The 14,588-nt window shown below is 40.5% G+C and overlaps 1 protein-coding gene across 4 annotated transcripts in view; it reads left to right on the top strand.

The window, feature by feature from the left end:
• Positions 1–9,885, top strand: part of LOC129514523 (phospholipid-transporting ATPase IC) — a 125,457-nt gene extending 115,572 nt beyond the window's left edge. For all 4 annotated transcript variants that reach the window (XM_055333142.1, XM_055333140.1, XM_055333143.1 and 1 more), the window contains exons 23-28: positions 1,547–1,770; positions 3,383–3,466; positions 4,229–4,474; positions 4,799–4,937; positions 6,745–6,875; positions 8,147–9,885. In XM_055333142.1, coding sequence (XP_055189117.1) covers positions 1,547–1,770; positions 3,383–3,466; positions 4,229–4,474; positions 4,799–4,937; positions 6,745–6,875; positions 8,147–8,368 — 1,046 coding nt within the window. In that variant the 3' untranslated portion in view covers positions 8,369–9,885. The remainder of the gene's footprint in view (positions 1–1,546; positions 1,771–3,382; positions 3,467–4,228; positions 4,475–4,798; positions 4,938–6,744; positions 6,876–8,146) is intronic.
• The last annotated feature ends 4,703 nt before the right edge of the window (positions 9,886–14,588 follow it).

Raw genomic sequence — 14,588 nt, forward strand, 5'->3', positions numbered from 1 at the left:
AAGTTGAAACTGACTACATGACTATTGGAAGGATGGATAAAATTGTGACTTTCTTTTTTATCCCTTCTGGAACCTTCCCCAACAACAACAAAAAAAAATTGTGCCAGTTAAGGTCATGGTGGGCCATGATTAAATGCTACAAGTTTAATAGTATCTCAGTTAAGACACTTTTGATTGTGAATATTAGAGAACTAAAGTAATAATAAAGTAAGACAAAAAGATATTTATTTTAAAATATATAAAGATGAGGGTGCCAGTGTGGTTCAGTTAGTTAAGTGTCTGCCTTCAGCTCAGGTCACGATCCCAGGATCCTGAGATCCAGCCCCATGTTGGGCTCCCTGTTCAGCAAGCAGCCTGCTTCTCCCTCTGCCTCTCCCCTCTGCTCCTGCTCTCTCTCTCCCAAATTAGAAAAAAAAGATGATGTTTTGTGCTTCCCAAGCAGCCAGGCCTCAGGAAGATGCTGGAACCAGGACTTGAAGCTGCACCAAGAATCCAGTTCCTGGTTTCTCCCTCTATCTATACTACTTTACTTCTCTGCCCCTCAGGAAAAAAAAAAAAAAAAAATATATATATATATATATATATATATATATATATATATATATATATATATATCCCACAACTCAAAAATGTATAGGTTAAAATTTCAAACACAAATATACCCGAATCTTAATTCCAAAATGTGAAAGAGATTCTAATTGCCCCAGCTTGGGTTTTTAGTCAAGGATAGTAGAAGAAACAGACACCACTGGGTACTTTAAGTAGGAAGTGATTAACACAAGGGACTAGGTACTCATAAAAACTCTGGATGGACCAAAGAAGTAGGTGCTAACCTGAGTCTCTAACATCCTAGTCACTCACCAGAGGAACTCCTAGCTTTGAGACTCCTTTGAAGGCCTTTTGAGTTGAGAAGCTTTTGTCTATCAACATCCAGGCAGCTGGAGAGAGGATATGAACTCTGCTGCAGGAATGCCAAGAAGGGAAGGGGTGCTGGGCTCCAGTGCTTGCTTTGATTTCCACTTCCAGTGGCTCAGAACAACAGAACCCAATTCACTAACAGAACCTAGCTGCAAGGGAGTCTGAACAATATAAGGTTTTTATTTGCTTTCCCACCCTTCCAATAGAACAAGGGTGGAATGAAGGTTGACAGAGCCAATTTGTATTATCTACTACTGAGGACATATCTGCCCACAGCTGACTGAGCTGTGGCCAGGGAGGCAGGGCCACACAGCATGCATGGACTCCTTGGGTTCACTACATGGGTGGGAAGGATGGCTTATGAGCTGGGCCGATAATCCAGGTGGACTAAACATCTACCTGAGATCTTCCATAAGTACTTTTTAGAGGCCCCATCATGTGCTCTTTTTAGCAACTTCTATCTCTGACATTAAGTTGAGTTCAGAAGCTGGGTGGGGGTGGTGAGCAAGAGTTTTCACATGTATTGCTCCATGAATGGTTTGTTTTGTTGTGGAAACATTTTTATCACCTCGGGGTTTTGCCTTAAAATTAGCTTATGATTCTCAACGTCTTCTCCTCTGCCCCACAGCGGCCCACATCGGTGTTGGAATAAGTGGACAAGAAGGCATGCAAGCTGTCATGTCAAGTGACTACTCCTTTGCCCAATTCAGATACTTACAGAGATTGCTGTTGGTGCATGGCCGGTGGTCTTACATAAGGATGTGCAAGTTCCTACGATACTTCTTTTACAAAAACTTTGCATTTACTTTGGTTCATTTCTGGTACTCCTTCTTCAATGGGTACTCTGCACAGGTAATAGAATAATAATTGTTATTATCTGATGAGTAGAAGAAATCTTACATAATGGGACACCTGGGTGGCTTAGCGGTTGAGCGCCTCCCTTCGGCCCAGGGAGTGATCTTGGGGTCCTGGGATCGAGTCCCATGTTGGGTTCCCTGTATGGAGCCTGCTTCTCCCTCTGCCTGTGTCTCTGCCTCTCTCTGTGTGTCTCTTGTGAATAAATAAATGAAATCTTTAAAAAAAAAATCTTACATAAATAAAACCCTATTTCTGAAAAAAACATTTCCCCTCCATACTTGCAGGGTTTTTTTTAAGATTTTATTTATTTATTCATAGAGAGAGAGAGAGAGAATGAAAGAGAGAGAGGTAGAGACACAGGCAGAAGGAGAAGCAGGCTCCATGCAGGGAGCCTGATATGGGACTCGATCCCGGGTCTCTGGGGTCACACCCTGGACTGAAAGCGGCGCTAAACCACTGAGCCACCCGGGCTACCCCACATACTTTCAGTTTTGATGCTCTATCTCTTAATAGTTGAGGCACAGGTTGAGATTATAGATGACTTATCTAAAAGATTTCTGGTGCTTTAAAAATACTGTATTTTGCCTTTAAGAAATTGGGATTTGTTTCTGGTCTTCTGGCTTTTGTTATGTGTCTTTGCCTTCACTCTAGATTTTTTTCCTAAGTTACCTTGCCATTAAGAGTAACAACAACAACAAAAAAAAGGGGGGGACAAATTATTTGGCATTGAATGTATAAAAATGATATTGTGACCAAGGCTAAAGGGATTATATAAATTTTGGTTGATCACAGATCTGTTATTTTTTTTTATTGTAGTTCAATTTGCCAACATATAGCATAACACCCAGTGCTCATCCCATCAAGACAGATCTGTTATCTTAATCTGTTGATTTTTGTTTGAGTTATTGCTGAAATGGGAGTGTTGAAATCATGATAGAGCAGAAAAATATCATTAGTAAAACTGAACCTAAGTCAGTGCTTGTGGTTGTCCAAACTTCTGGTGCTTTGTCACAGACAGATGGTATCAGAGGAGCCTCAGAGACCGAGGGCCTTCCTTCTGCTCCCATGTAGGACTGCGTAGAACTGGTGGTGATAAGCTTATTACCTCCCTGCCACCCTAAGGACTGATGTGCGCACAACCCTGCTTATCCCTTTCAGAAGCATATTTTTAATATTCAAATTCTGCCTCACAAAATGTTTACATGGAAATGCAGGACTTGCAAAGTAAAAAAAAATGTGAATGATACCTTAAGGGCTTTTGGAACCAGTTTTGTTTTATGTATTCTAATTAATTAATAAAGGGATATAAAAAGGTTCAGCACCAATGTGTTTTCCAGCACTATTCAAACTGAATGGACTCCTTCTCCAAAACATTTTTTGGTGTCTATTCTCCATTTTGAAGGAAGGTTTGTTTCTATGGAATGGTCTTTGATTCCGCCCATTCCACTGAACCCAATTCACATCTTCTGCAGATGTAGACAAGGGGTGTTTACTCTGGCAGGAGTCCCACACATCCTGGGGGCTTCCCCACTTTGAGAGAGATGAAAGCATGTTGACGAGGCTGGCAGTACATCTTGGTTTATGAGACTCTGTAATCTCCCCGCAGACGGCTTACGAAGACTGGTTCATCACGCTCTACAACGTGCTGTACTCCAGTCTGCCTGTGCTCCTCATGGGGCTGCTTGACCAGGTAGGTGCCTCATGTCACCGTGGGACACACGGAGCACCTGAGAAGTTAAAAGCAGTTATTTCAATGCATTCTTTTCAGTTTTTACTTCTTCCTGAAAAAACCCTATTATTGTCCTGTTAGGCTCAACCAGAGTTAACTGCTGTGCTTCTTGTATTATAGTAACAAAAGAGGATTTCTGTGCCTGGGTTGAATTCATTGCCAAAAAGGTTTCTTGTCTTCCTTTCGGACACTAGGAGTTTCTTGTTAAGACACCTGACAGTTTAGTATGTCTGTATAATAATAACTTACTTTAAAATTATTTTAATATTTCTCTAAACTTAGATGTTTCATTCCCAAATTAGTCCACATTCTATCTAGTAGCAATTCTTAGAGAAAGTATGTTAATGATTAAAAATAATTTGGAATTAACCCATCAACTTGCATGTAAAAATACCTTACAGAAAAAATTCGAATATATTCTCCCAGGAGGTAAAAACAGTCTCCCTACACTTTATTGACATCACTCTTTGCTCTCTTTCTACAAGCAGCAATGTATCTCTAACTTCCAATGTATCTATCTAGTCCCTTTCTTAATTAGATATCAAATATTGGTGGACTAAAGTAAAGGGGTTGATCTCCACGCCGAAACTGCTCAGGACTTCTCTTGTTGAGTTTTTGCTTTCCTAAAACTAAGTTGAAACTCTTCGTGAGATCTAAATTGGAGTAGATCTTGGAGTTCTTAGATTCTGGATGGTACACAACTAATTGTGTTTTCCCTTTAAGGATGTGAGTGACAAACTGAGCCTCCGCTTCCCCGGGTTGTATGTAGTAGGACAAAGAGACTTACTATTCAACTATAAGAAGTTCTTCGTAAGCTTGGTTCATGGAATTTTAACATCGATGATCCTCTTCTTTATACCTCTTGGAGCTTATCTACAAACCGTGGGACAGGATGGAGAGGCGCCTTCAGACTACCAATCTTTTGCTGTGACAATTGCTTCTGCCCTTATAATAACAGTCAATTTCCAGGTACATGGCTTTTGTCAACTGTTTTCAGTATCTGTTAGTTATCTGTTTTCTGTACACAGAGCAGTGTGTGCATCCACCTGGCTCCCACTCTCTGTCCAATCGAGCCTCTGCCATCTTATAAAATATGAATGCTATCTTCACCCCTTACACCAAGCACATTTCCTACTTCTCGCCTGAGCCAAGGGTAGTTTCTGAATGTTGAGTAATCAAGCCAAATCATGTCTAAATTGTTGAATTTGAATTCTATTTTGAGAACCCTGAGATCCTTTATTTCTTGGTAACTCCCCAAAATGAGTGTTCTGTTTTTCTCTGGTTTCCCAACAGATTGGCTTGGATACTTCTTACTGGACTTTTGTGAATGCTTTTTCAATTTTTGGAAGCATTGCACTTTATTTTGGCATCATGTTTGACTTTCATAGTGCTGGAATACATGTTCTCTTTCCATCTGCATTTCAATTTACAGGTTGGTATTTTCTAAATTCCATAAATAAAGGTATAGAAAAATGTTACTAGTTTAGATTCTGACATAACCTCTAAGTAAAAACACAAAGTGTAAATTATTGTTAGTGAAAATTAATGTCCTGACTGGCAACTGAATGACAGTGGTAGGCTGGAAGTGGGATAATGTGACAGGAAGAAAGCAAAATTAAAAACTTTGTTACAACATGTATCTGTTTAGTTAGATAGTACCCACCCACCCCCCCACACACACAAAATCTAATATGGTAGATTATTGGGAAATTGAGTATATGTGTATTGCTGGTAGCACTATAATTTTTCCAAAGCACTATCTGGAAATATGTAACAAACTATAAAACTTCTCATACATTTAGACCCAGGATTTCCACTTAGAGAAAACACCTAAAAATAAAAGATACCAATTTTTGGAAAAGTCAATTTGTACAAAGATTCTACTACCACAACACTTCTAATTGTTTAAAAATGGAAATAATTCAAAGACGTAATAAGAACATTATATTAGCTAATCAAGGTATGAGTCCCATGTGATGAAATTCTAGAATTCAAAAGTGGAAAACTTGTCACATCTTTAGAAAACTGTATGCAGAGCAATGAGTAAACTTACAGAAATAGTTAGCAGCTATATAAAATCAGACAAATGATAAATGCTACAATGAATTTGAACTATTTCATACATACTATAAATTTTAAAATATCACTAATTGGAATTTACAAATTTCTTAGTTTATTAAATAGAGTAGCTTGGATTCACAACGGGGAAAAAAGTCCCCATAAACTAGTTTCCCTGTAAAAAATTAGTTTGGGTTTTTTTTGTTTGTTTGTGTGTTTTTTTACGACCAGTTGTAAAAGACAGTTGTTATGGTAACCATTTTCTTGGGATTGAGTTCATTTTTTTGATGATTGTTTTTCTTTACTGACTCTGTGTTTTAAAAAACTTTGTACCCAGTTACTTAGAATATTCCCAAAGGGACTGGGTTTTTTAAACACACATTTAGCACTGTGAAAGCACATTTAAAAAATAAAGGCCATTATTTTTTTTGTATATTTTTTTTATTGGAGTTCGATATTAAAGGCCATTATTTTTATAAACTTATAGTGTAAGTACAGAAAACACTGTGATAGATTTGGCTCTAGGGGATGTTAATTGTAAAAATTTTAAAATTGGGTAGTTATATACGATTGATTACCTGGTTGTATGAATTATTACTTCCTCTGACCTAAACTAGCTGCTGAACTGCAGTGGAAAAGCATGGTTCTAATCAGATGGATATGGGTTTTAATTCAGGATTTGCTATGGCTAGTTCTGTTACCCTGGGAAAATCTTTTTACTTCTCCACAACTCAATTTCCTTGTGTGGCAAGGAGGATACTATTCATGCCTCAGAGCTAATTAAACGGCATGACCTGTAGAAAACACCTAGCATAAGGTCTGTCAAACTAATGGCAGGGCTAGTTGCTACTGTTATTTGGAATTTCAAACTAAAACTATAAATTGTAAAGTAAATTCATAGAAAAATTTATTAGTATAAATTGCCTAATTTTGTATTTTTTCCTAATGCAATGTTGACACTTTCTTTTCCCTTTTCTAGCTGTTCAATAATGTACATATGCCTTCCTAATTCTGCTTTGCTTAGTCCTATTTTTAAATGCTCATTCCCTCAGCAGTGATGGGATGTTTTGGGGAGGCCAATCTGTGAAACTTGACCATAGATAATCATTTAAGGCTTATGGAATATTCACTCAGCCCTTAGGATGAAGGACCCCTGTGATTCATTCTCCATGTTTTTACAGGCACAGCGTCAAATGCCCTGAGACAGCCCTACATTTGGCTGACCATCATCCTGACTGTTGCAGTGTGCCTGCTGCCCGTCGTTGCCATACGTTTCTTGTCAATGACCATTTGGCCATCAGAAAGTGATAAGGTATAGAAAAAAATAGTATTCTCCTCATTCTGAGTGCCCCTCACTGAAAGCAAAGCATGTCCCTAAGGCAGCTTTCCTGCAAAATTCTAAGTTCATGGCAAGTTTGGCATGAATGTTTTTTAATACTACTTTAACTCCATCTTGCAAATAAGTCCTTTGGGACTGGGATTTTTGTCTATGTGCTTTTAATTTTTTTATTTAATTTTTTGTGTGCTTTTTATTTTAAACATTATGAAAAGGAGAATGATATAATGAATCCTTATAGATTTATACCCTCAACTTATAATATTAACATTTTTCCCTACAAAGAGGTTGAGGTTTTTCTTCATTTAAAGAAGAATGCTACTTCTGGCAGGACCCTCTGGGCTACAAGTTGTGCAGATGATTATGTATCACTTCAACTGCATACTGATTAGCAGGCTTCAGTGACTAAGACCTTAATCGTCAAAAAGAACTGGGGTTCTTTCAATCACTCCCATCTGCTAGTCTCATTATAGCTTCACGTTGGAGCTGGGGCTCGGCTTGCAGTTCTAGGCATCTCCTCCCAATACAGGACTGTCCTGGGGAGGACAGGAGCTTTCTTTTTTTTTTTTTTTTTTTTTTTAAGATTTATTTTTTATTCATGATAGACAGAGAGAGAGAGAGGCAGAGACACAGAGAGAGAAGCAGGCTCCATGCCAGGAGCCTGACGCAGGACTCAATCCCGGGACTCCAGGATCGCGCCCTGGGCCAAAGGCAGGCGCTAAACCACTGAGCCACCCACGGATCCCCAGACAGGAGCTTTCTCTTAGGAGCTGGAGAACTGCGCATGGGAGGGCTGCGCCCACTTCTTGCAGGCCTCCTGAGCCAGCTGAGCTCCCATAGCAGCTCCTAGACTGTGCTGAGCAAGGCAAGACCACCAGTCCCACTCCTGGAAGTGCCATCCACATCCCAGCAGGCACGAGGCTGAATGCAGGAAAGGGGGTACTTAACTATGTTTTCATCAGGAAGGAGCGTCCCCTAGATCATGTTTTTCCACTGACACGATGCAGTGGCAATAAGGGTTCTCTGGAACCTGTACCCCTCTAACTTGTCAGTGGGAGAGCTCCATCACCTCTCTGTGTTGCCCCATCTACTAAGGAGGCTGGTGATGGCCCTTAATTAAATGAGACATTTGGGACAGGTAACCCCTGCATGTTAGCACCTGCCCGCCTCCACTTCGCCAGTTCTCTGCTCCCCCATCACAGACCTTCAGTGTCACCATCACCCTGTCCCCTCTGTCCCCTCTGTAGATCCAGAAGCACCGCAAGCGCTTGAAAGCAGAAGAGCAGTGGAAGCGGCGGCAGGTGTTCCGCCGGGGGGTGTCGTCCCGGCGCTCGGCCTATGCCTTCTCCCACCAGCGGGGCTACGCGGACCTCATCTCCTCGGGGCGCAGCATCCGCAAGAAGCGCTCTCCCCTGGACGCGATCATAGCCGATGGGACCGCGGAGTACAGGCGCACAGTGGAGAGCTGATGCACCTGCCCCGTGGCTGCCGCAAAACAGTCACACACACACACACACAAATGTCTATTTTTTTATGAAAGACTCTCAGGACTTTAAAACAAACAAACTGAATTTGTCACGAGGATGTTAAAAAAAACACTAGCTTTATAAGCAAGCTACTTGGGCTGGCTGGACTGTTGCAACAGCGAAGAAGACCTTTTCAGAAGTCCTATTCTTCAACTGATTGTGTTCATTATGATTCAAAGGGAACGTTTTAAATCAGTCTCCATCCAGGACGACAGAATCACAAAATGTCTTATATTTCAATTCAAATGGTACTCACCGTAAAATTACATTTAGATCATTCCTACCTGGGATCTTCAATATGAATTTCCCAGAGGTTGCTTTCTTCCCCATAGGCTACCTTATTAACAAAGATCTTTTATTTATATAAGGGCAAGGACAAAAACATGCATGAAAGTTCATCACCTGGAAGCTAAGTGGTCCAATAACTTTTTCAGAGTTGATAATGAGCTGCAGGGTTTCCTCTTCTCATACATTACTTCACATTTCATCAGTACAAGGTTTCCATCTGCTCGGTTTACTACCAGGTTAAAAGTGTGCATCATGTGGGTTTATTCTTACTTTGCATAATATTTTAGCCTCTTCCTTCCCTACTTCCATTTTTAAAAGATGTGTTGAAATATTTATGGGCTTTTTAAAAAAAGTTCTTAAACTAAGGACATCAGTGATAAATTGTGATTTTTTTTTCTTGGTAAAGCTTTCTTTTGAAAAGCAAACTCTGTGCCTGCCTATGTATATTTTATAAGGGACTTGAACAAAAAAAAAAAAAAAGGGACTTAAACAGAGGCCTCACGTTTTCACTCATCTTAGTCTTAGAAATGTGGCTGCCAACAGCCTTTTCTCTGAAGACCTAACACTGTATCCTTTATAATTGAAAATAATTTCAAGCAATTATGGAAACTATCCTCAAAGAGGCAAAAGTTATTTTTCTAGAGGCTTTCTTCTGTGTTTTTCACATACCAGTTTCCATATTCTAGTGAAGATACAGAAGTGTTTTCAATAATTCTGTTCTTTACCATTAGGTTGTGAATGTTCACAGTATCTGTCCCTTTGAATTCTTATGAGAAAATCACAACATGTACATAGTTCATATTCTAGGTATGATAAAAGAATGTATGGATCTTTTTTCTATGGAAGTAAATTTCTGGAAGTTTACAACTTTATCTTGTAAATAAAAAAACTAAATTGTTTTTTTCTTTTCTCTCTCTCTCTCTCTCTCTCTCTCTTTTTTTTTTTTTTTTTTTTTTGGTAAAGCAAAGTTTGCTTGTATAATTTCCATTTTCTCTCCTGTTTTGTGAATTGTGGGAAAGGTCGACAATTCAAATGTGTCAAAGACTTACACTGTTGGGTGCAATATTAACAATTTTAAAATGCAAATTGCTTTGGATAAATTATTTCTATACTCTGTAAATCTGAGATTTAATGTATATTTTTGTTTAAAAAATAAATGCTTTAGTAAAATCTTTGGAAAGTATCTTTTAAGTAGGATATATGGCAGAAGCTAGGCCTGCAAGGTTTTTAAAGAAACACAGGGGTCCCCTGGTGGTGAGAAATAAAAGTCAGGGGCAGGATACTATGTATCAGGGGAGGAGTGAGTGAGTGAGTGAGTGAGTGAGTGAGTGAGTGAGTGAGTGAGGAGAAAAGGCCAATAGACTTTAAAAGGTAGAGGGTATGGATCTATAGGTGGCAAGAGCAGTTGTGTCCAGGGAGGGTGCATCTTCAGATACTTAGATAAGGCACAATTTTAGAACTCAATTCTGAGGGTAGAATAAAAGCAAAGGTAACCTTTGAACAAAAGTAGGGGCTGGGGAAGTGAGCAAATGATCAAAGGGAAACTAGGATGTTGAAGAGCAGGAGAACTGATGAGAAGGGCGGTACCTGAGACTTGAGGCTGGGGGAGGGCTGAGTGTGATGAGCCAGCTGCTGGACAGGCCAGTCAGCTCCCCAACAGTATGCCATGACCTCACTAAAGAAATGGAACTATGCCACAGACTTTTTTTTTAGAGAGAGAGAACATGTGTTGGGGAGGAGAGGTAGAAAGGGAGAGAGAGAATCTTAAGCAAACTAAGTGCTCAGTGCAGAGTTGATATAGGGCTTGATCCCAGGATCCTGGGATCATGACCTGAGCCAAAATCGAGTCAGATGCCTAACCCACTGAGCCACTCAGGTGCCCCAGGACTTTGCCTCAGAGATGGAGTTTCTCTGTAGAAGGACATCAGTGGGGGACTTGTTTGGGAGGCATAATTGCCAGCAGATGATGAGAGAGTCTCAGCCTGGGGGCCGGGGGTGTTTTATAAGGTGGGAAATTAGGACCTCCCTCTGCTATTCCCAACTGACAGTTGGCTTCCACAGCAGAAATTCAGGCAGGTCTATCTATATCAGGGCAATCCTTTGGAAATGGGGTGAAAGGACAAAGGACAGATTAGACTCTGCCAGAGAAATTGAGAAAAAGTTCTGAGCAGACCTGAAAGTCCCAGAAAGAAAAGAAATAGAGAGAGAGAAAAGAAAGAAAGAAGAAATAAAGAAACACAGGGAAAAAGAAAGAAAAAGAAAGAAAGAAAGAAAGAAAGAAAGAAAGAAAGAAAGAAAGAAAGAAAGGAGAAAAAAAGAAAAAAAAAGGAAGAAAGAAAAGAAAGAAGAAAGAGGCCACTCTTTCCCCTAGGATGTCCTACTATATTTACAGTGGTTGAGGAATATATGTTTTTAATCAAAGAGCACCACCTAAAGGTTCTTACTGATGATCAGTACCAGAAACTGTTCAGTAATGAAATCCAATGGGGATAAAATAGTTCTTAAAACACTCCAATGTAAACACACACACACACACAAAAAAAAAAAAAAAAAAAAACCAAACACTCCAATGTGATAGCAAAACCAAATGCACCCCAATGGACTCCGTTTCAGCAACTGTTGCCTTCATGTGATGTGAATTAAATCTGGGAAAATTGTAAGACAGCTTCTAAAAGTCCCATCAGAATTTACTAGGAAGTTATGGTTACAATAAAACTTCTGGTGCATTTTTACAAAAAGGCCTGCCAAAAAAAAAAAAAAAACACTGTAAAAATGACTTTCTTGAGTTAAATTGACATTTCTTCGAAGAAGATATATTAAGTGGGCAGCAAGTATATAAAAAAAATCTTCAACATTAGTCATCAGGGAAATGCAAATCAAAAAATGCAATCAAAACCACAATGGGATACCACATCACAGATAAAAAAGGAAGGGCGCCTACATAGCTCAGTAGAGTGTATGACTCCTGTTCTCAGGGTTGTGAGCTCAAGCCCCACATGGGGTGTAGAGCTTAAAAAAAAAAAAAGTGTCCTTGTATGGCAAGGACACTGTGGAGAAACTGGAACCTTCATCCATTGCTGGTGGGAATGTCAAATGCTACGCCCACTGTTGAGTTTGGCAGTTCCTCTATAAGTTAAATAGAATTGCCATATAAACAGCAATACTCCAAAGTCTATACCACAAACCCCTGAAAACAAGTACTCAAATACTTGTACGTGAATGTTCACAGCAGCCTGACGCACAACAGCCCAAAGATAGGAACAACCTAAATATCCCATCCACAGCTGAGTGGATACACAAAATGTGGTATATACATATCATGGAATATAATTTAGCCATAAAAAGGAATAAGGGCAGTTCAAGATGGAGACTTTGGAAGATCCTGAACTCACCTTCTCCATGGACATACCAGATCTACAGCTACATACAGAACAATTTCCTCTGAAAACGAAAACAAATGCGGAGGGACCCAGAATGTGGGGCAAACAGCCCACTCGGAGGTGGGTAGGCAAGGCAGACATGCAACCTTCCTGAAAACCCTGCCTCCAGCATTCAAAATCTGGAGCCTCTCCGTCAGGAGTGAGGAGCTTGAATGGCATGTTGGGAACCCCAACTTTTAAGGCCTACCCCTGAGAGATAAACCCCTAAAACTTGCAGCTTTTAAAGCCAGCAGGGTTTGTATCCATGAGGCCAGGAGGGCTAGTGTGCAAGCTAAGAAATGGCTCAGAACGGGATCGGGCCCTGGGCCTCCCCTGCACGCCAGAGCCCCGGGGCAGAAGCAGCAGACTTGATGTCAAAGAGGCGTACTTCTCTTAAACCATCCGCCTAAGAGGCAGGCATCTAAGTTAACACACATCTGGGGGCCGGCTGGGGTACCCACCAAGGATGGAGGCCAGTGGACACTTTTTAATCTAGGCACCATCTTTCCGCCTGCCTCCTGCTGCACTCCAAAGCACCAGTATCTCCCTAAGGGAGGTTTTACATGCATGGGGTACCGTTTTTATACCTGGCGCCCCAGTTTTTACAACTGACCACCCAGTGGATGTCTCTTGATCACCTGGCTCTGGAAGCCAGCAGAGCCTGCATGCTGGGGACCCACAGGACTGTAACCATTGCAGAGACAAGTTCATGGCCTGCCACCACCACCAGGGGACTGCTCAGATAGCAGATTAAAATATAGGCCCAGTCTTTCTGTGATAAAGGACTATGTACTTGTCCCGGAGCTTTGGCCTGAAGGGCAGGCCTCCGGCATGGCACACATCTAGAGGGATTCTCAGGGCAGGGAGGCTGGTGAACGGCATGTTTACCCTCTTCCTCTGCCTCCCTCCAGCTTATTGGTATCTCCCAGAAAGGAGTTTGTACCCTCATCTGGTGCCCAGGTTTTTGCAGGTGCAAAGAGGTAACACTTCTAGATTGCCTATCACAGGTCACGTAGGACTGTAACCAACAGAGAAAGAGTTTTAAAATGTCTACCATTTCCAGAGCACAGCAAGAGGCAGCAGTCCAAGGAGCCCGGTTTTTCTATGGCTTACCATCTATAGATGGCCCTTCACTGCCTAGCTCTGATGGCCAGCAGGCTCTGCATTCTTGTATTCCATAAGACTCTAACAAATGGGGAGGCCATCTTTGGCCTGCTACAAACTCCAGGGTACAATACAGATATAAGGCTAAACATCCCTCTTCCCCCAGGTTTTTTGTGATAAAGGACTATTTGCTTGTCCTGAAGCTTTGGCCTGAGGGGTAGGCTTCTGGTTTGACATATATCTAGGGACCTACTAAGATTCTGTACTGGGACAAAAGTCAGGAGATGCCATCCTATGCATTTCATCTGCCTTGCTTCAGATTACTGGTATCTCCCAGAAAGGAGCTCAGATAGTTGTCTGGCACCCCAATTTTTGTGACTGACACTCAGGGAACACTACTACGATGCCCAGTGTAAGTAGTGAGTGGACTTAATGCTTACAGTCCTATAGGACTACATATATTTCTATGGTTCAAAAGCTGCTGTCTGAGGGGTCTGACTTACAATCTGCCTGAATCTAGGTACTGACTTAGATTCTCCTCTATGAGACAGCTAAAGAATATAATCAATGAACTAAAAAATAACCAGAGGGGTTCAACAGTAAACTAGATGAAGAAGAAGAAAGGATGAGTAAACTCAGATACAGGGCAGTAGAACTCACCCAATCAGAGCAGAAAAAAAGAAAAGAAATGAAACAATGTAAAAAGTAGATAGCTTATAGGACTTATGAAACAACATCACATTGGTTATGAACCACCAAAACTTGCATTACAAAGTTCCAGAAGAAAGAGGAAAAAGAAAGGTGGCAGAAAGCTCGTTTGAAGAAAGAACAGCTAGCTGAAAATTTCTCTAACTTGGGGAAGAAAACAGACATCCAGATCCAGGAAGCCCTGAGAGTTCTAAATAAGAACTGAAAGACTCAAACCAAGACACATTATAATTAAAAGGTCAAAAGTTAAAGATAAGGAAAAAATTTTAAAAGCATCAAGAGAAAAACAATCTGTTATGTAAAAGAGATTTCCCCCCATAATACAATAAGCAGATTTTTCAGGAGAAACTTTGCAGACCAGAAGGGAGTGTCAGGATGTATTCAAAGTGCTGGAAGAAAAACATCTTCCAAACTTTCATCCAAGAATATGGTGCCTGCCAGTGTTTTCATACAGAATTTAAGGAGTGATAAAGAGTTTTCCAGACAAGCAAAAGCAAAAATGAATTCATCACCATTACACAGGCCTTAGAAGGAATCTGAAAGGGACTTCTACAAGCTTAAATGGAAGGGTGCTAATTAGTATCAGGAAACCACAGAAGTATAAAACTAACTAGTGAAAATAAATATATAGTGAAATCAGAATC

This window comes from Nyctereutes procyonoides, unplaced genomic scaffold (genome assembly GCF_905146905.1).
Source record: "Nyctereutes procyonoides isolate TBG_1078 unplaced genomic scaffold, NYPRO_anot_genome, whole genome shotgun sequence".
NCBI classification, from domain to species: Eukaryota; Metazoa; Chordata; class Mammalia; order Carnivora; family Canidae; genus Nyctereutes; species Nyctereutes procyonoides.